We start from the raw sequence: 22,985 nt of genomic DNA, 5'->3' as shown, positions 1-22,985 counted from the left end.
CATTTAAAAGCTGTTCATTTTTGTTGATAACCTCTAAGTTCAAACCGTTAATTTTAATTACAGGAGCCATCATGTGTTCCGTTTAATCTAAAAAAAATTCAGGTTACATATGAAAATATATATTTATAATTTATATTGTTGTTTAGGCAATGAATACAAAAACTGTTTATACATAATTTACGAAGTAAAACTAATTACACCCAAACCAGTAATAATATGAGAAAAAAGTTAAATAGGTACGTCTTTGCTAATTGATAATTTTGAAGTAAATATCAATAAAATAAAATTATATTATACAATATTACATTTAGTACCTGTGAAGAATGATTAGTATGATTTCAAATGCGTAGGTAATAAACTTTACATTTTATCAATTCGAATATTTTAATTTTTAACAGAAGTTTTAATTTGAACAGAAGTTAATAATAAGAATATTATTGACAAAAGATAAAGCATAACTTCTATAGTTCTATACATATTCTCAAAGTGGAATTCAATATTAACTACCATAATACCGTACTATACTCTAAATTCTGATTATACCTATTAGTGGTCCGCTTATCGTAGTAAATAGTGATCAATTATTTATTTAGAATAACGGTATAACAACAATAATTTCATTTACACGCATTAAAGATTTATTAATTATTAATTTAACTCATTAGTTGTAAACAAATATTAATATCTTATCTACATTTAAGAATATTAAAAAAAAAATTCTTCCTTCATTACCTGACCTTAATACCTATATCATTTTTAACTTTTCAATTTTACACCAATAGGCATATATACCAATATTTATACCAATTATTTCTAGATATAAAATATAGCTAACATCAAATGAATATTTAAAGGAATATCAAACCGTAAATATTATATTGATAACATTATTATATTATAAAAATATAAGATTATTACGTTACCTACTCTCAATTATTTTTTTTTATGCTTCCATAATAATTTACTGTAATTTACTCTTAAAAAGAGCGAACTTAGTAGATACACTACGTTAAGAAAAATTAATAAAATACCTTAAATATTTTACCGATTTGGTTTTAGGCAAAATTATTTTATTACGTAATAATAAATTCAATCCAAAAATCTAAAAATAAAAATACATGATCCTGTTCAACGTTATTTATACTTGAGAAACATCAATATTTTAGAAATATTACATAATTTATTATCTACTTATTTGTAGTATAAACCAAAAACGTATACAATAGGTACACAAAGACAGTCTTCTAAAATAATTAAAACATAAAACGGTACATTTTTAAAAAATGGCTACCTATACTTATGGCTGTTCCACCAATTCTTCAAATTTGTAATTAATTCTTTTTTTTAAATGATTAAGAGTAAGACAAAGAAAAATGCTCAGTAAACGGGTGGTGAGCCCTCTCAATTTTAATAAGGAAAAATTGATTAAATAAAAGCGTCTTGCACTTTTCTAATCAAAATTTATATAAATTATCAAAAAAGTAATTAGTTGTGTTTCTTAGATATCGATCATAGTCAGGATTTGGAGTAAAATATATTTAATTATTAGTACAATTAGGTATAGATTAAATATACTAGTATATTTAAGCTATTGACAACTACCTATTTATTATAAATATAAAATACCTACCGATTAAATACACGAATACACTCAATATATACGTTGAATATTTTATCCATAATTTAATTGTACCTAAACTACGATCACTTAACGGTTTGTCAGTTTATAAAACACTAAAAATTGTTGTTTTTGTAAATTATAATTTAGAATTCTTCAGATTCCGTCATCTACCTACCTACAGCTGATATTAAAGATTAAATATAAATAATTTTACACTTAGGTAAGTATCAGTAAAAACTAAAAGTAGTACTCGGCTTAAAATTTAATTCTGTAGGTAGGTAATTACGGGTAATTATATTTGTAACCAACCAAATTTAATAAAATTATTTTATAATTAAATGTGAATATAGGTACATCATGGAATACAGACTTACACTGATTACCTCTTAAAAAACGACTATTATTTTGGATTGTGATTATTTTACATTAAAATTGGGGACATGGTGTTATTCGAAAGAGTTGAAATAACTCTTATAGTCTTATCGGTATTTTAGATGACAAAACAATAGCAAGTTAGGAGTTCCTGGTATAAAATATAATATTTTAAAATTAAGTAAATTAAATATTTCTTACACTTACAAAGAATATAATATATTACTATAACTCCGTATGATAAATAGATAGTTTAATTAAAAAAAATATGTTTATTAATAGATTTGCTAAATACCGACGCGCAAATCATATTTTAATTATATCGTTTCCGAGCAATAATTATCGGCTATTTATAACACTTGAGGAAACAAAAATGTTATACTAACCAGTATAATATATCTCCTAATTTGTAAATATATACTTAAAATTTAAAAATGTTTTGGTAAACACGGATAGTTTATTTTACCTGTAAATGACATCTTTCGTTGCATTCCAAACGAATGATATCCTTTTGCGAATCCGAATGCGCAGAGATTTCGATGGCAAACACCAGCGTTACAAGATATACGTAAAGATTGACCATGATCATATACGGCAACAATATTTAATATTAAAATGTTATAATATTGACGTCGAAGCGACGAAGCCACGCATGGGGAGCGTCAATTAGAGACAAGAGCATATGCAGTATGCACCATACGAAGGTCGCGGGAAAACTGAATTCAGAAATCTGAATTACCATTTACCGCCTGCCGGACCGCGAGGAGTATACGCGTAAAACAGAACCACGGTCGCGTCGGAGACCGTAAAGTGGACTCTGGTAAACTGGTTCGTCGGGCCGCGATATTCGAAGTTGGTGCCGGGACCGCGGCAGGAGACTGGCAGACTGCGCCAACCGGCAACCGCCACCAACGATTCACCGATGGTCGAGAAACACATCACACCACCACCAAAGTTCCGTGGTGGATCACTGCTTATCACCCGTTATCACGCTGCGTATAATAACAATCATAGTATAAGGAATAAAAAGTATGCTCAATGATAAGACTGCGCATATTTTTTTAAGGGGCATGAATGTATAATTTATATAGGCAAGCAACAATAAATATCAGGTGACGTCACCCACTCACGCGTATACATTAATTATGCACAAAAACACAAGGCGATGGCACATGCGCGAACTAGGACGAAAACACAGTTCATATTGAACATACTTCTTATTTCTTATACTATGATAACAATAATAATATTCATTAGTAGGCCATGAGTAGGCCGATACAATATAGATAATAATAATAATAATTAATAGTGTTGCGATAACGTCTGGATCGCACGGGCTAATAAATGAATTACACGATACATAGTATTATAGATGATCGTTATTTTAGTTATTTATTTGGTGTTAATTACAATTATTTTTTTTCTGATCACTTGTCTCCTTTCCCGTACGTGCGTTGTATACGTCGTACAGGTTAAAATTAATGTACGCCAACTGTTTCGTTGGCAAACTACCGAGCACCACGTCTGTCGTTGTACGCTTTACCCAGAACGTAGTGGGACTGCACCATGTTATAACGTTACGGATACGTGTTCGCCGAGCCGATAATATGAAGCTCTCCTACACGATTCGACGGTTGGATTTTGTAGTGGCGAATACGTGAAATCCTCTATTCCTAGGACCTAGGTATGTTTGCTATCTGTCGACCCTCTCGAATTCTTTTTCTCGTATGTAATAAAATCGAAAAGCTCCCCATTTATAATTCCAACGTTGTCAGCTCGTGACTTTTGCAATAATTCAATTGAAGACATATATACTTATCATGATTATTCCTAGATTCCTTAATAATTGCCTCTACCTAATTGAAATCATAAATTCAATTATCAATCACCTAATTATTGCATACTGCTTGTATTTTAACGGTAAAACTTTCCTTGGAAAAAATTCTGTTTGAAACTTATTTCCAAAATTATTAAACAATAATTGCTTATTTATCTATTTAATTGTTTGAATAACACCAACATAAAGATCTTATAATCATCTTCAAGGCTTAATATCATATTTTTCTAATGTTTTCGCTATGGTGATTAACTATTGACTTTTATGTATCAATTTTAGTGCATTATTTTATTATTCTAGTTTTACTTTGTCAAAAAATAACAATAAACGTTTTTATTTATACTATTTGATAAAGACTTTTTGGGTATGTATTCCTTACTTATAGACTATACTCATTAAATAGGTAGTTCATTAAAATGAATTATAAATCTTTGTTATCTTTAACTATTATTAGATAAAAATCATTCATTACATATACACTAAATTCTTAACGGCTATTACTAAGTGTACAATGATAATATGCTATGTTCTCAATCATACTTTAAGAAAAATTCTTTATCTTAATTTATTGTATCTAAAATACTAAAATACTAAATTACTCATTCACAAATCATGTCTAATGCTTATCTAAACCTTCAGAGTTTAAATTTTGGAAACAATTAAAACATACAATTATAATGTTTTAATTTAACTTTAAATCACAATTAAAGACTTCATTTCTGCACATACTTTCTTTAGTTTTATAGTTTTATCATAAACATTCATTAAATTATCTCTGATCTGCCCCATTATATAAAATATTATATCTGCAAACTAGCTATACAGTACAGAAGCTGTGGTTTTAAGTCAACAATATAAGTTTTTTAATTTTTCATAATTAATATTTGAGTAATGGAATAATTTATTTACAGGTTTATATGTACCATGTTGCAAGATAACTAGGTACATCAAGGTCTACATCAATATATTTTTTATTGTGCAATTATGACAAAAATCTTTTAATCAATACTCACATTTGGACTGATGTAAGTATAACATTTATATTTGTATACTACCTAACTACCAAATATAATATGAAACTTAGTATGCACCTCAATAGGTACTTACCATTATATATTTATGATAGCTTAACATGGGTGTTTTCATGGTGGGGGAGGGTATAGGGGATAGATCTCCATGGCCTTTTTTTTAGTGTCAAATTTCTAATTCAATTGTATTTATATTAATGTCAAATGGAATATCTTGATCGTGTTTGGTGTGTAGTGTATTTGTGTGTAATCTATGACTAATTATTTGCTTAAACTAATATACGGTCATTAAACATTAAATATTTACTATCATTATATTATTTATCCTATTTTTGGAACACAAATTTGATCACTCTTTACTTTTATTAAAAATATATATATTGCTTATATTATAAATAATGGTTTTATAATTGTATGACATACTAGTGTATTGCAAAAATGTTAGGAAAATTAAATGTAAAGTTATTAAATCTTTGTTTACACCTTGATAATTTACGTTTAACTGACTACATTGTTGAAAATTATTAATAAAAATATATTTTTGCAGATTTCAAGTACTATATTTTAACAAGAAAAAACTATATTTGTATTAAAATTCAAGTTGCTGGAAAATCATCATTAAAACATGATTTTGAATGTTATGGCACAAATACTATTGATAATTAAATTAAAATCCACCATTTGATTATTATATGCTACTATGAAAAAAAATCGCTTTATAGCATTAGTTTTGTTCAGTATATTTGTATGGCTTGGTATTAATCATTTTATACCCAATGATAATTTCATAGCTAAACCCAATAATTATCTTGATGAAAATTTGGATGATTTTGAGTTGCGTTTAAAAATCGAAGTAGAAACACACAATTTAATACGTGAAAATATTAAACAGTTAAACTATTCAAACCACGAAGATAGTTATCAATTTAAAAAACACAATTCGTCGAATTCATCAAGTGTTGCTATTTTAATAATTGCTTGTAATCGTCCATCTATATCAAGATGCATAAACAAATTACTAAAATATCGCAAATCAAAAGATGATTTTCCTATTATTGTGTCTCAAGACTGTATACATGAAAGAACATCACAAGTTATAAAAAGTTTTGGTAGAGAATTAATTCATATACATCAACCTGATCAAAAAGAAATTAAAGTGCCATCTAAAGAGAAAAAATTTAGTGGTTATTTCAAAATTTCAAGACACTATAAATGGGCACTTAATCAAGTTTTCAACACATATAATTATGGAACTGCGATAATTGTCGAAGATGACTTGGATGTAGCTCCAGATTTTTATGAATATTTTAAAGCTACATTACCAATTCTTCAAAAAGATGAAACTTTATGGTGCGTTTCTGCTTGGAATGACAATGGAAAATTTGCGTTGATTGATAGAAACGATCCAAAGTTATTATACAGATCAGATTTTTTTCCTGGACTTGGATGGATGTTAACTCGTAAAATATGGATAGAATTAATGCATAAATGGCCTCATAGTTATTGGGATGATTGGATGAGACATCCTGACCAAAGAAAAGGCAGATCATGTATAAGACCTGAACTATCCAGAACAAAAACATTTGGAAAAATAGGTGTTAGCAATGGTCTTTTTTATGAAAAACATTTAAAATATATATACTTGAATGAATTACCAGTTGATTTTACCAAATTAAATTTAACCTATTTATTAAAAGATGAATATGATAACAATTTTGTAGAAATAGTATATAGATCACCACTTGTCAGTGTTAATGAACTCAAAAATAAGCAAATTGGTCATAGTGATCCTGTGAGAATCATATATTATACTAAGAATAACTTGAAATCATTGATGAAACTATTTGGCCTGATGGACGATTTCAAAAGTGGTGTACCAAGAACTGCGTACAAAGGCATAATTAGTTTCACATATGATAATAGAAGAGTGTATTTAACACCTATTAAAGAATGGCACAATTATGATCCAAGTTGGCAATGATATACTATCATTTTTAATAAATTTTTATACATAATGTAAATAAAATGTATTAATTTAAATTATAATTTAAACTAAATAATCTACATTACTAGCATACCAATGTAAAGAATGTTTCATAAATGACACAGTTTTTAAATTTTCTATTATTCTATTTAATTTTTAAAAAAAATAATATATTAACTATTATATTATATTTTGTTTCACTATAAGCTGAAAACTTAAGTGTATAACTATATTGGTTGTATCATCCCATTTACTTTCTTGGCCTATAGTTACTATAGTAACTAGAAGTTTGTAAAATTCTTAATTATTTTTTCAATCTTGCCCATTAAGTTTACTGATAATCTTTTGAATTTCTCGCTTGAGATCCATTAAAGATCTAGTTTGGTTTTTATAAGCTTGCAATTTAATGAAGTCTCAAAGAAAAGTGTCACACGGGATAAAATTGCAAGTTCTTGGTGTTTCCTGGTGATAGTTGCAGTAGGAATGGAGTCTGCCGTGAAACTTTTCAGAAAGTAAGGCAATTGTTGCGTTGGATGTATGAGTGGTGGCCATCTAGGCCCCCCAAATCAAATTTTGAGCCCCTGTACTAAATGTTTTTGCTGGCCCTATATGAATCTTTCAATAATAAAATACAACTCATAAACAGGTATCCCTTAAAGATAATTTCTAAAAATATATGACTAACCCACAGCTTAAAATAACCAATATATCATATATTAGTAGTTTTGATAAAATATTATCATACATTTTTATAAAATAATTTTTAATATAAAAAAAGTATACCTATCAATATTTTGAAAATTACAAATTCATTTCAGTGGGCAACTGTACTCCAGGTCTAACGCCCCCCCCCTCCCTTGTGGGACCCCTGGGTGGTGCTGTTCTGCTGAAACCAGAGTTCTTCACATTTAAATCTCAACTTTTTAATGAAACAATATTATATGTAATACTTAATGCATTTATTTAAAAATTAAATGGTTTAAATCAAAATTAAAAACTGTGTTCTTTATGAATAATCCTTTATATTTTGTTTACCAAAGAATATGTAGAGTAATAAATTCATAATGGAAGTTGATTTAATTTTTTTTTTTCAAATTTTATAGTTCAAATTGGCTGTTATAACTAATAAGATTTTAATTATCTATTAAATTATTTTGTTATCTTGTTTATAAATTAATAATTAGAAAATTATTGTTTTGTGTTTTATTTGTTAAAAAAAATATATGGGTATAATAAATAATAATAAATATATTTGAATTGCTATTTTGTTTATCATTTATGTATTAAATATTTTAAAAAGTTATTTATTATTTTATTATCTTTGTCTTTGTTTATGAGAGAAATTTAATCATGGATGTAGGGTGAAAAGATGTTTATTTATTCAGCTATAGAGATAAAATAATATAATATAATATAGTTTTATTTTTATATAATATGTTGCATATAACATACCTACTGTGTGAGGGATGGGCTAAAAATATTTAATCAGGCTTTTTAAAAGAGAAAAAAAATTTAGTTTAGTATTTTTAAAATAATTAAGACACAATAATTGTTAAAAATTTATTAAACTAATGCCTAACTAGTAACTAGTTTAAAAATTAAATGTATGCACGGACAAAAGACCAATTTATTTTAACAAAAAAAAATTGGACAAGCAGTCGTACTATAGTTGTAATTAAATCTTTAACGACTTAAATATTACCAAAAATTAAAACTTAAAAGTATTGATAATATTATTATTTAAACTTAAAATATACTAATTAAACATAATATATTATTATACCTTATAGGTAAGTAGTACACATATTTAATAATTAATCTACAGAGTGAAAATTACAAATCAGTACTTTTATACAATAACTACAGGCTACCAATAGCCTGTATTGTTGAAGTTCCCACATCATCTACCTAAACTTAAAAAATATGAATAACCTTATGCTCAAATTTCAAATGTATAGGTATGGTGTAGTCTATTATATACGATATACCTATGTAGGCACTAATACAAATAACTACAAGACGTCAGTACTACCAACTGTGGTAGCCTGTAGGTAAACTAAAATAATTGAAACTATTTAATCTGTAGGACATACGTATTTAAATAATATTTATTACCTATTATCAAATATCAATGTATCGTTTGTAAAATTAACTATTAAAAATTCGACATTAACATCCATTAACTATTAACTAAAGATAAAAACAACTAGGAGCTCACTCTGCAGTTTGCTGTAGACTATTTTGTAAGTGTCAAGTGTACTTCGTCATTATAAATACCTAGGTCACTAATGAGTATTGACTAATGGATGAGTGAAATTCGAATGTAATAAATCATTGCATACAAAAAAACGATTCTGAGCGGAGACAGTCCTGACTCCTGAGTTCCTGACAGCATATATTACTAAGTATATTGGTATAAAAAATGTATTTTACAATTAGAAATACGGTAAGTTGAAATTATTTTTCATAATATTATATGATGATACTTATTATTTATTTATATTTTATATCAATAATTAGTCAATAAGTACCGAATTACCGTAGACCGGTAGTTAACTACCTATATGAATAGGGTCGGGCTTCAGCCATAAATAGGCAATAGGTTAAAATTGATTTAAATATTTTTAAATACCCATTGCGTGTAGTAAAATATGATAATATTGATATCCACGTATTTACATGAAAGTTTCAAGTTCTCACGAATGATATTTTTGAACTCATAACAAAATATCTAAAATCATTATTTTTCGTTAAAATATTCAATTTGTCAAAATTTGAACTTTAGCTTTGTTATTGCCAAAAATAAAACATATAGGTATACTTAAACTTTAAGTCTAAAAGCATGTAGACACAAATACCTAGTTTCTAGTTAGAAGTTATTTATTATTTCCTACGTTCGTTCAGAAACTATAAAAACTCTTGCTGCCCCTGAACAGTTTTAATAGATTTCTAAGGGCAAAGCAGGGCCACCGTACAACGCTCAATAAAAATTATGTTATTTTTCCAAAATGTGTGTTGAATACCAAGCTAATCTTTTCTGTGATTAGGTCCAGGAGCATAATTAAGGGTTGGTGAAGGAGATGGATTCCCTCAGAAAGTTTATAACACATATATATGATGTGTACAACAAAATTAGAGTTTCTTTTAAAAACCGTATAAAAAAAGCTATGTACCTAGGTAAGCACATTATATTATAGGTATTATATTATTACAAACAAAATAAATTTGGAATACATTCAGTTTAGCGACCCATATTTTTTTTTTTGTACGTATTATCACAAGTTAAGAATGATGGTGAAATAACAATTTACACAATAAGCGAGTCATCTTGTTTCTACAATACATTAAATTAGGATAATAAAAAAAAAAAAGTGGATAAGTGGATGTCGCTCTGCTGTACAATAGGTTACAAGTGGGTCACTGTAATGGATGGAGTTAATTTGAATTCAATGATATAATATCATTGTATAAGAAAAACGATTCTGAGCGAAAACGATCAATCAGCATATGATATTACCAAGTAGGTATATTTGATGATATTATTGTGAATAAAGTAATTTATATAGGTATAACCTATTTACGTGGAGCCTTGTTTTAAATTTTCAATCCTTAGCCATAAAAATTAAACATTTTATACATTTTTAACTACAAAATAATTAATAAATTATAAATTTGAAAAATGTTGTCAAAATTTGAACTTAAAATGCTTATAAAAAAAAATTGTGCCTATGTATTTTTAATACTTTTTAACTGCTATAAGAACGATATATCAGGAGCCTTATATTAAATTTTCACGCTGTTTTACTCAACTAATAAAAATTTATTGATATTTATAGAAAAAAAAACTAAAAAAATTGATAACTGACAGTGTCCGTAAACAGCTCAAAAAGAGTCAAAATATTTTCAACATTTTATGGTGTATAGAAAATGCTAATATAAACATTCAGTGAAATTTTCAAGTATCTACAGTCATTCGTTTTTTAATTACAATAAAATAAGAAAATTGTTACATGAGAAATCTAGTAAATATCAAATGTAGTAAAAATATAAATTTCAGACGCTCATAAAAATTTAATTTAAATTTCTTCTAGACATTTTTTTTTTGATAAAGGTAGACAAACTTATGAGTAATCTTATATTACATTTTCAAATCTTAGATTTAAAAAGAAAAATTTTTATGAATTCTCAACTCTAAATAATTTGCTATTTTTCGTGATTTTTCCGTATTTTGTCAAAGTTTGAACTTTAAATGCTTATAAATAAAAACTGTGACTAAGGATTTTTAATTTTTTTCATCTGCCTTTGAAAAAATAACCTAAGAGCCTTCTATTAAATTTTCAAGCTTTTTTACGCAACAGATAAAATGTTATTGATATTTATAGAAAAAAAAACTAAAAAAATTGAAAACTGGAAATGTCTGTAAACAGCTCAAAATATTTGGAAAATGTTATGGTGTATAGAAAATGCTAATATAAACATTCAGTCAAAATTGTATGTACCTACCGTCATTTGTTTTAGAGTTACATAAAACTACTGAGTAATTTTTACTTTTGACCCCCCAAAGTACCAACTAGATTCACTTTCCTATCAGAAAAGTTACTATTGAAGAAAATCCAAGCACTTTTACTGTCCTAAAAAGTGATGACACACACAAAAATAAAAAAAATAAAAAAAAAAACACACATCATTGTAAAATCAATACATTCATCGCTCCGCTCAGAATCTAAAAGTATGTCCGGTAAAACATAAATATACCGGCAATTTCACTATCACTCATACTAATACGTAAAACAAAAATCAAAATTCGTTTTAAGTACAGTGTTGTTTTATGTGTGTATGTGAGCAAATGTAAAATTGCTAATTTTAGAAGGATGTAACTTCCAAAATAATGATTTCCCCAAATTTTTTTTGCACCATCGTCTTTGACTTATTGAAATACGTATTTGTTTAAAAAAAAATTCAAAAAAAATACTGAGTTGAGTGAGTATGCCAAATATATTATAGTATTGTATAGGTAAATACTACATTTTGTAGAATTTTAAAGCAACATTTAATAACTTTGTATACATATTAGTTAGGTTTTTTGATAAAATAGTACCTGTTCCCAGCTATCACTCACCAGCTAGTGACCACTGCAACACTGTACTTGAAAATTTAGTATTTAGTAGGTATTTAGTATTTGTGTGTAAAAATGTCTATCCTCCCCTAAAATAAATTCCTAATTACGCCACTGGAGTCTAGAGTCTAGATACTTACCTGTGATAGCTACAGGCCTACAGCTACTATAAAGTACGACTTTAGCCTATGAAAACGTTTAAAAATTTTAAAATATATTCTGCTTCTGCTACCTATTATTGTGTTACGCACTTATATAAATATTCTAAATATATTTTTCGTTACTATTTAACAATAAATCCATTATGTATGTAAATATTGTTTATAAATATTAAATATTATGGTAGGTTAACTTAAATAAATAATAATTTGGTACCTATTTACTAGGTAATAGGTAATTTTAGTAGTTTGGTGCAATTCAATAAGATACCTACTACTAAATTATAGTTGGCAGTATTTAGGTACCTACCTACTCCGTATATTATAGTATAGTTGTAGAATATTATGCATTTATGCTAATTGAAAATTAATTATACACAGAACTCCTAAAGTGAAAGTAGGTAGGGCAGCGTCGATTCATTACCTATACCTTCTTACTTACGTGTACAACACACAGTATATAATGACATCCAAATAACCTTATAATATGTACCTACCTAGTTACGACTTAGCTATAAATATAGTATTATATATTATTCAATTTTTATAGTCGTTTTAGTAGATGTGTAAGTGGTAGGTTAGTGGTAGGAAATAAACGTTAAATAAATCCAGTAGGTAATATTAATGATTAATGAAGTAGTCGATAGTAGGTATTATAGGTATGTTTATAGTATAAAATACTGCAGCGTAGAAGTTAGAACACGTTACTCTACAGTGTTACTCTATAATATGCGTGCAGTTTAGCAGGTACTATGTAGGTACCTATTATGTTAAAATACAAAAATATTTAATTTTATATTATTATATTTATTATAGATTATTATGTATAATAATTAACTTCAGCGAGTATTTTAATTTTAAATATAGTTTAATATTCTGCAGAGGGGTTTATAATATTTCTATGTTTTGCTAAAATATGTAAAATGTTCTGATATGTTTATTAAGCACAATTAAAAAAAATACATAATACAGTCAAATTACTCTAGTAATTTAGTATTTAATTTACTCAGAAATTAATACAATGTCTCACTACAAGATGCCAATTGCTGAATACGTGTACACAGAACACTTCGGAGAAATGAATGTAGCTCAAGATTTTTATTCGTCATTTACCGACAAGAAGAACTCTAACGATCAATTTTTGTACGTACATGGATTACTAAAAGAATATGATTGGTTACCTACAAAGTGCGATGGTCATATTAGACTATCACAGGCGCATCGACGGTGGAGAAAACGGCTGAAAAAAAACCTTAAAAAACAAGGAGTGTTTATAAATATGGATTGTACCACAGCAAACAAAAATAATGAGACGTCTGATCAATATAGAACGCGTGGTAATGAAGCATTTAAAATTAAAAACTACGAGGAATCGCTAAAAATGTATACTCAAAGTATAATGACTGCAGAAATTGACTCTCTAAACTATGCTTTGTCGGTGGCAAATAGATCTGCTGCTTTATATTATTTAGAAGAGTATGATCATAGTTTAAAAGATATTGATCAAGCATTTAAATCCAAACGGTATCCATTGCAGAATAATTACAAGTTATATGAAAGAAAAGGAAATTGTTACCGTCAGATGAACCATATCTCCATTGCTTTAGAATTGTATTCGGTACGTTATACATTTATTAATTTTTAATTTTTAATTTCATATTTATCATTTTATCATTATTATCATTATTATAATTAAAATAGTACCTACCTACCTTTTTTAACGCACTAATAAAGGTGTTGCACTTGATTTTACTCCAACCCTGAACATACGAATGTATGTGATCCTCAGATCAAGTGCAAGGAGACTTCTAGGGACATTTTAAAATTTCAACTTAACATAGATAATATAAGTTCAGTGTTTACTGCGACGGATAGGTTATACGAAGCTACAGAAGTACAAACCCTCCCCGAGTCTCAAATAATCTATTGATATAATTTTTATTAAACACAGTCCAGTAGTTTTTGAGTTAATATAGGACAAACAAAAAACATTTATTTTTTTAAATAAGATTTTAATAAAATATTAATATAAATTATTAGCTAATTTACTTAAAAAAATGAGAATTAGTTATTAGTCTACATACTTGATAATTTTGATTATAATCACTAAAATACCCATTCAATATTTATAATCTTAATATCTATTTGTTTTTAGAATTGTTTATTACATGTAAATAGTAATACACATTTAACATTTGCCACCAAAGAAAAAATCAGAATCAGAATATCAGAATTTGTAAAAAAATGTGAAGTAGTAGAAGAAAGTACAAAGAAAATTAATATTAAATATAAAAGTTTCACAAAACTTAAATTTGATAAATATTCTGGTTTATCGAAATGTGTTGAAATACAAAATTCAAAAGAAATGGGAAGAGGATTATTCGCATCAAAAAACATTAAGCCTGGTACGACTTATAATTTATATACTTCATAGTTTATACCTACTTACTGATTTCTGTTATACCTATATTGTCTTATTCAATACTCATATAGGTACATAATATCATATTATTATTATTATATCCCGCTGCAGCACGACCCCGCAAAATTACGGAATTGTGTAGATTTTATTAACAATTTATATAAATTATATACATACCTACATAGATTCTGCAAATTTAATTTTTATATTTACCTATATTCTACGATTTCTTATGGTTTTAAATGCAACGTTTCTATACCAAAAAATATGTTTAAGAAAAACATATTTAATTTATTGTAACGTTTCTACATACGACATAGGTAATAAACGACTGCTGTTTTGTTAACAAAACTTGGTTTTATTTGTCTATAACGTCTTTGTAATAATTACGAAAAAACGAATATTGTTAACCTGTTGGGTAAACATTTAATGAATCAATAGTGATCAATGGTCTCTTAAACAGTTAAACACGATTTAGTTATTGCTTCATTAAATTTTATCGAACCATTAAGACGGCAGATTAAGTTAATCATTTTTTCTTACAACCGGGCATAATGATTTTAATTTACCATATACTTCATGTATACCTACTATTAATGAGTATCTAAAAGGTCTATGAAATTTACATATAAATATATAATAATAATATCACATTCTACTAATGACGGCGGAAGATTTTCTGGGGCCCCTGGCATAGGTGCAATTTCAGTTTTTGACTTGGGGGTCTATCCATATTCCACATATACATCAAGTAGACCAGTGGGGGGCTTCGCCCCAAACACCATCCAAACAAAAATTACCTATACAATATAAAACATTTATTTATAATTTCTATCTAAGCACTTTTTCTACTTGTACACTTTTCCAACTACAATAATAGTATAGTCTATAATTGAACTGAATAATATTTTATGAAAAAAAAATAAGTATACCTAACACACATTTGTAATTATTAGGTAATAAGACAATTAAAAATACAAAAAAAAACAAATTTTATATTATTTATTTTAAATTGTAATTTATGATCATTTTAGACAAATTCTTTTGAAATTTCTTTACTTTCTATTTCATTAGATTATATAGGTACCTACTTCTTTCAATATAAATTATTTATAAGTTAGTGAAACGATCTTGCATCACAGAAGTGCCCAAACAATTTTTTATCCTGCGAATGACCAGCAAATGCCCACCACCCCTTAGTGTAGCCACTGCATTACACTTACAAATAATAATTAAAAACTATACATTTTACCCAAATTATATATATTATGTATATTATACATATTTTATACATAATATATTATAATTGATAAATTGAATAAAGAAAATTGATAACCATAATGTTCGTATTACCTACTAATAAATTGTTCTATAATAACAGAAATTAATTTATCCATCGATAACATGAAAAAATATGACAATGATTTTATAACGTAGTTCAATGATTTGAATAAAAAAAAAATTTAAAATAAAAGATACAATTTTTTTTGGTTTATTCATAAATGAAAAAATACACCAACATCTGCATAAACCCAGCAATTAACAGGTTAACAGAAAGGTCAATATTATTGGAAAAATACAGTGTGTGCCCCCCCTGGATTTTCAAAGATGGACTCCCTTGTGCTAAATAGTATATAATATAGTCGAATAGTTTTAGTTTACATTTTTATTTAGTTTATTTAATTTAATACATTTGTATTTTTACGGCGGACATTACAGCCATTCAAAAGCATAACAATATTGTGACAAATTTATATGAATAAATTCAAGTCAACTGTTTTTAGGTGAAATACTCATTATAGAAAAGCCTATTGCTGGCGTATTTAAAAATAGTATGTGGATGTTCAACTGCAATTATTGTTTCCGACGATGTTTATCAGCAGTGGCGGCGCTAGGCGTGGGCGAAGTGGGCCATTGCCCACGGCCTCGCACCTCAAAGGGCCTCGCGTTTCATAGGGACTTATAATTAACCATAGAAAAATATGGGAGAAGTATCTATACAAAAATTTTTGTATCCATGAAATTATTTTATTAAAAAAAAAATCATAAGCATAAATGTTATATTTCGTCATATTTAGTCATTACTAAAAGTACCAGATCACACTATGCGTTTTGTCGGTTGCCGATCGGCAAACGACCGCGACTATTCTATAATTAACATATAAACCGCGTTATCGGGGCCAGACTGACCGATTCGGCGAACCGATTTTATCTAAACTCGATAACGTAATTTCATTTTGACAGTTGTTGTTAGTTCAATTGGTTGTGTTTTATCCTCGTTTCTGTATCGATCGATTACCGAAAATTATATTCAATTTAATAATATTTAACGAAGCAAAAATCATACCACACGTACCTAAGTTGTAAGTATAAAACTTTATTAATTGTGTTTACATTTTCCATTGTTTTTTTTTTGTTTTATGATATTAGTTATAAAATTATTTTATTATAATATGAAAATAACATAATCAGTATGGAAAACGATTTATTGTGACAGAATAGATATACCTATAATAATAATTTTTTATAATAGGGAAGTATGGAAATAATATATTTTAGTATGTTGTATTGGAAATGTTAGTTAAAACTTTAAGAACTAATAAATAATTGTAATTTGTAATAGAATATTATTTGTATTATAAATATAATTTAATAAATAATAAAATAATAATTTTATAAATATTACATAATAATTTATTATTAAAATATAATTAACTATCCATATTATGTAGGTATCATGTCTGGATCTAGTAGAGACAGAGATACTGGTCGGAAATGGGAATCTGGTGCTTCCAAAAGAAAGAGAAAAGCTGAAATGATGCAAGTGAACCAAGCTATGAGTACTAGTATGATGAAATTTCTAAACAAAATCATTGAATGAATACTTTGAATATTTTGGTTTTATTTATGATATGAATATTTTAAGATCCATTTCCAAAGAAGATCTTTATAAGCATTGTTGTGATTTAGGTACAGTTCTTCAAGAAGGTGAAAAGAGCGACATTCAATCATTTGAATTATACGAAGAATTACAACTCATAATTTCAAGTCTACCAGACTTTATTAAGGATGCAAAACAACTCATCAAATACATAATAGAAAATAATTTACAAGAAATATATCCAAATGTTTATATAACAGTCAGAATTATGCTCACTATTCCTGTCAGTACAGCTTCAGCAGAGAGAAGTTTTTCGAAGCTTAAAATAATTAAAAATTACCTACGAAATACGATGACACAAGAAAGACTCTCAGCATTAGCAGTTTTGTCCATTGAAACGAAAATTGCAAATAATTTAAATTACGAAGATATACTTAAAACATTTAGTGAAGCAAAAAGCCGAAAAGTCCATTTCTTGTAAATAAAAAAAATGAAACTTCTAACAGTATTATTAATTTAAAAAAATATGTATTTAATTTTATAATTATGTTTAAATAAAATTATATTGACTACTTTGCAAATAAAAGGTTAATAATTAGAGTTTATTGTTTTAAAAAATTGTAAATCTTAATATTTATTAAATAACTATTGTTACTTAAATGTTTATTAAAAAAATTTTAAAAAAGGGCCTCTTTAAGTCTACTTCGCCCACATATTAATTTTACCTCGCGCCGCCACTGTTTATCAGCCATACCGTGTTCCAAATGTTCACAGGTGAATTGATTTTTAATACATAAATTATAGAAGTTTTTAATGCCTGTAAAAAAAAAATATTTTGCTGGTAATAGGTTGTTTATTGTGATGAGACGTGTCTACGTAAAGCTCACACCAGTTATCACGGTATGGAATGTTCATTAGTCTATCCTCTCAAAGCGGACCCTACTATTGAACCCACCCACGATCTGGCTTTACGTTGTTTTGTTCAGCTTATAAATTTAATGGGTGTGGAACATTTCTGCTCAATGGTACGAAAGTATAATGAACCAAACTTTAATTTTGACGAAAGCAGCAATAATTGTTTTATGGACAATACTTTCCATTCGATCTATGCACTGGACGGAAACGAGACCAAAAGGACCGTATCCAATTTATTTTTCATGCATTGCACTGCGTCAATGATGGTGTCTCTGTTGTCGTTAAATGAATATTATGATATACCGTCAAATTTGTTAGGCACTGTTGGTGTATCTTTAGTCCATTTGCTGTGTGTAGCCAACTTAAACTCGTACGCGTCTGTAGAGCTTTCCAAGTACATCGGCAAGAGCAGTAATAATATCTCGAATCGACCAGCTACTTATGACTCCATCGCTCTTGTTCTATGCTCTGCGTACGGTTTGATAAATCATTCGTGTGATCCAAATGTGATTGTTCAAACGTATAGTGGTGTGGAGGTGACTCGGGCAATACAACCGATTTCAAAAGGATCTCAAGTAAATCATTTATCATAATATATTATATTAAATTGTGGGTACACGAGTTGTTTTCAAAAAATTATAACTTACCTATTACGATATAATAATATTATTGTATTATATAGCTATTTACTGATTATGGTGTCAAATTTATGTCACACGGCAAAGAAGAACGTATTACACATTTAATTGATCAATACCAATTCCAATGTCAGTGCCAGGCTTGTACAAACGATTGGCCAATCTATGTATCGCTGAAACTCGATGAATTATTTATTAGGTATATTATTATATTTAACCTAACCTATGACCTAACTTATTTTCTTATGTATTTATTATGATTTATGATAGAAATAACCAGGTATGATTAGCGATAGATTAAGAATTAAAGATGCCGGGGGCAAAATAAATGTAACGCCCCTTTGCCACAATTTCTAAAATAATTTATATTTGAATATACTACCTATACACCTATAAACAAATAATTAAATTTAAATGTAGTTCAGTTATAAAATATTGAGCACTATTTAATAACAAATTAAATATTATTTTCTTATTTAGTATTTAACAAAACAAAACTAAAATCATTCTTCTTCGTTTAATATCTAATTTCGTCCTAATTTGAACATTATAAATAACAATAAAAACTGTGTTTTTAGATTTTTAAATATTTTGTTACAGAATAACCTACTTACGTGGAACCTTGTTTTAAATTTTCGATCCTTAGCTACAAAAGTTGAACCTTTTATACATTTTTTTAATTTTAAATTTGATACATTTTGTCAAAGTTCGAACATTAATTGCTTATAAAAAAAAAATTGTGCCTATGTATTTTTAATATTTTTTAACTACTGTTGTAACAATATATCAAGAGCATTGTATTAAATGCTCATGCTTTTTGACCCAACAATTACAATTTAATTGACATTTATCCTATAAAAAAAAAAAAATTAAAAAATTGGAAACCGAAAATGGCCGTAAACAACACAAAACAAGTCAAAATATTTTGAAAATGTTATGGTGTAAAGAAAATGCTAATATAAACATCCAGTGAAAATTACATGTATTTACGGTAATTTGTTTAAGAGTTACACTAAAAACCAATATCAATTTTGTCAAAAACCGATTTTGAGTATACAATATATTTATAAACATTCCCGATATCCTCAATTTTTTTTTGTTTTTCACAGATTTTTTTACTTTTGATTCTTCAAAGTACCACTAGATTCACTATCCTATCAGAAAAGATGCTTTTGAAGAAAATCTAAGCATTTTTACTTTTCTACAAAGGCAATAACAGACATAAAAATAATCATAGGTACATCGAATCGCTCTGCTCAGAATCTAAAATATGGGCAACTCTGGTCATTAGCATTTCGTGGGGGAATTACTGTTGGTTGGTTAAGGAACATGTGTGTATGTTGTGCGAAGGTGATGCCTGCACTTTGGACTGCAGCATACATTAGCATAGGCAGAAATACATTATTTCAGAGGGGGCTAACATTATTGACATCAATGTGAGCGGGGGGGGGGGGGGGTCGATCCTACAAAACTAAAAAAGAGGAGGTTTGACGGATTTTTTTTGGGAGGGGGGAGGGGGCTAAGCCCCCTATATCGCTTTTTTTTGCTCATAGACACTTATTAGGTGCGTAACTATTTTTGTGTAAAAATTAAAATTAACATAAAAACATTGCGTAACTCATCTAAAAATATATGAAATAATATTATATGTATAATATACATATTATCCAATAAATCCTGTATAAATAATCGATAGAAGACATAGTTAATTTCTGCATATTTATACTTATCTAGAACAAACAACAATTTAATCTCATTAAAACGCATTTTCATACAAATATAATATATTAATATGACTTATCTATTTTACTTATTATCTTGTACATTTTGCAGCAATGGTCCACTGATTATTAACGACGAGAACGGCGACAACCACCTTAGTATTCCAAAAACGACTTTATCCAAATTTAATGAAATTGTAGATTTATTGTTAATACATCGCAGGATAAATGTTGATTGTTTAGATTTTTTATTTTCATTTTTAGATTTATTGTATTCCAATTTTGAAAAAACCAAGTACCATACACTATAAATGTATTCAATTAATCCAAGCATGTATGTATTACACTTCAGATCAAGTACATTATGTCATTGAATAAAGAAAATATAATATAAAACATTTTATACCTACATGATATATTTTTAATAATAATTATTGTTTAACTCATTCGATCTCGCAGTGACCATTCTTAACCCATTCTTAAAATAACTAGTTAAAATTGTTAAGTTTAGACAACACAGGGACCGTCTCAATAATATTATATTCTTAAAACAACAGGAATATTGTAATATTGGTAGGTAACCTACCTACTAAAAACAACATTTATACAATTTCAATATTTACTATATTTCAACAATTTTAAAATCAACATTACTAAAGTTAACCTTAATTTAACACCACTGAATCTCAAAATAAATATACCTTATGTTGACACTTGACATAAATTCAATTCTCATATACCTAGTTATAATTTATAAATACAGTTTTTGAATGAACGCTTTTAGAGAGTTATTTTGAACACCTTGGCCACTAACTTCAATTATCAGCCCGTTTACACTATAATATGAGTTATATTATAACACCTACATTTTTATGTGTGATGAAAATATTATGATCAAAATGACCATCATGACTTAGTGAATACAAAACCTGAATTATTGTTTAAAGTACCTAGGTAATATTATAAAAATATCATAGTATTTTAATATTTTTGTAAATTATTTTAAACTAATTGGACATCTATTTAACATTACGTATATATATATTTAAAATTATAAATAATTTTATTTATAATAAACATGCGTGTTGTGGGTCTAAACAGTGGCGTAATTAAGGGGGGTTGAAGGGGATAGACCCCCCAGAGCCTTAGTAAGATAATAAGATATATATATATATACCACTCACCTCTGTACTTGAAAATGTAGTATTTTGTGTGTAAAAAATGTCTATCTCCCCCCCCCCCCCCCCAGGACAAATTTCTAATTACGCCACAGGGTTACAATAGAGTTACAACTCTATTCGACACAACATTGCCATCATATAAATTATAAACTATAAATATTTGTTAATTAACCTTACCTATATACTTTCAACATTTGATCAGCTTGATTTAAATTAGGTATATAAAACACTAATATTTCTATATGTTGCTGCGTGGACTGTGACGCCCATTGGGCATAGCTAGGTCTATTAACAGGTATATGGTGACGCCTCACATATTCCTACTTCAGAGACAAATTTCAAAGACTGTTGGCTAGCAATCGGCACTCTTCGCGGTCGTGTCAAACCATGTTCAGCCTTTGCGACTATATAACAGTGTATTAAGTATTTATCCTTGTTATTCTGGAAACCTACTGGTACAGTGGTAACACTCGTCGAAAAAAAGACTATAACGTCTATAACATATTTACATACCCAACCGCTCTTTCATCGCAGCAGCATGGAGGGACACTCAAGACGGTATATATAGGTATCTACTATATTTTCAGTGTACCACATACCCCCTGGTATAGGTGTATAGGTCCCATCTCGCTATATGATTTGCCAGGATGTACTCAGTATGCATTCGTTGTCCTGCAAAGAAACCATCCTCGTTTTCTGCTTTTACGCAATACAAAACTGCAGTTTTATTTTTGTTTTGTCTTGAACTTCCAACACCATTATTTTTTTGTTTAAGACGAATAAAACATCCATGTAACGTCAACTTATTAGTTAATTATTTATAAACAATTATGTATTTAAAAAGTTAACGGTATTTTTCTTCTTACTATATATAAGCATATCTGTAAGTGTTGCGAACGTTTTTAAATTTGGATTTTTGAATATTTATAAATAGGGCTAGGATTTCTACATGAATAAATTGGAATGTATTTTGCAACGTCCTTTTACAAATTTGGTTAGTAATGTCCATGAATCGCAAGTTATTGTAGATGTATAACATCAACATGAGCAGTGATAAAAACTTAAAAAGGTATAATTTTGATTACCGGATGCACTTAGACCTATATCGGGT

At 27.8% G+C, this 22,985-nt stretch overlaps 4 protein-coding genes across 7 annotated transcripts in view; 3 read left to right on the top strand and 1 right to left on the bottom strand.

The window, feature by feature from the left end:
* LOC132951738 (proto-oncogene tyrosine-protein kinase ROS-like) overlaps window positions 1–2,824 on the bottom strand; it is a 31,413-nt gene extending 28,589 nt beyond the window's left edge. For all 3 annotated transcript variants that reach the window (XM_061023659.1, XM_061023660.1, XM_061023661.1), the window contains exon 1: window positions 2,460–2,824. In XM_061023659.1, coding sequence (XP_060879642.1) covers window positions 2,460–2,582 — 123 coding nt within the window. In that variant the 5' untranslated portion in view covers window positions 2,583–2,824. The remainder of the gene's footprint in view (window positions 1–2,459) is intronic.
* Window positions 2,825–3,276: 452 nt separating this feature from the next.
* Window positions 3,277–8,105, top strand: LOC132952658 (alpha-1,3-mannosyl-glycoprotein 2-beta-N-acetylglucosaminyltransferase-like). The gene is made up of 3 exons (XM_061025012.1): window positions 3,277–3,677; window positions 4,742–4,855; window positions 5,406–8,105. The coding sequence occupies exon 3, from the start codon at window positions 5,559–5,561 to the stop codon at window positions 6,837–6,839; it is 1,281 nt and encodes a 426-aa protein (XP_060880995.1). The 5' UTR covers window positions 3,277–3,677; window positions 4,742–4,855; window positions 5,406–5,558; the 3' UTR covers window positions 6,840–8,105.
* An 885-nt stretch (window positions 8,106–8,990) lies between these two features.
* On the top strand, window positions 8,991–21,104 carry LOC132952715 (SET and MYND domain-containing protein 4-like). Of its 2 annotated transcripts, XM_061025110.1 has the most exons (9): window positions 8,991–9,288; window positions 9,890–12,762; window positions 13,127–13,734; window positions 14,272–14,521; window positions 16,323–16,419; window positions 18,169–18,193; window positions 18,268–18,909; window positions 19,017–19,171; window positions 20,806–21,104. In XM_061025110.1, the coding sequence occupies exons 2-9, from the start codon at window positions 12,741–12,743 to the stop codon at window positions 21,002–21,004; spliced, it is 1,998 nt and encodes a 665-aa protein (XP_060881093.1). In that variant the 5' UTR covers window positions 8,991–9,288; window positions 9,890–12,740; the 3' UTR covers window positions 21,005–21,104. The 2 variants fall into 2 exon arrangements, with proteins under 2 accessions (XP_060881093.1, XP_060881094.1); XM_061025111.1 differs by lacking the exon at window positions 9,890–12,762.
* On the top strand, window positions 16,442–18,159 carry LOC132952716 (uncharacterized). Its single transcript, XM_061025112.1, has 3 exons — window positions 16,442–16,901; window positions 17,271–17,384; window positions 17,509–18,159. The coding sequence occupies exons 2-3, from the start codon at window positions 17,276–17,278 to the stop codon at window positions 17,898–17,900; spliced, it is 501 nt and encodes a 166-aa protein (XP_060881095.1). The 5' UTR covers window positions 16,442–16,901; window positions 17,271–17,275; the 3' UTR covers window positions 17,901–18,159.
* Window positions 21,105–22,985: the final 1,881 nt, after the last annotated feature.

Source organism: Metopolophium dirhodum, chromosome 9, assembly GCF_019925205.1.
Source record: "Metopolophium dirhodum isolate CAU chromosome 9, ASM1992520v1, whole genome shotgun sequence".
NCBI classification, from domain to species: Eukaryota; Metazoa; Arthropoda; class Insecta; order Hemiptera; family Aphididae; genus Metopolophium; species Metopolophium dirhodum.
This window is presented reverse-complemented; position numbering and strand designations above follow the sequence as displayed.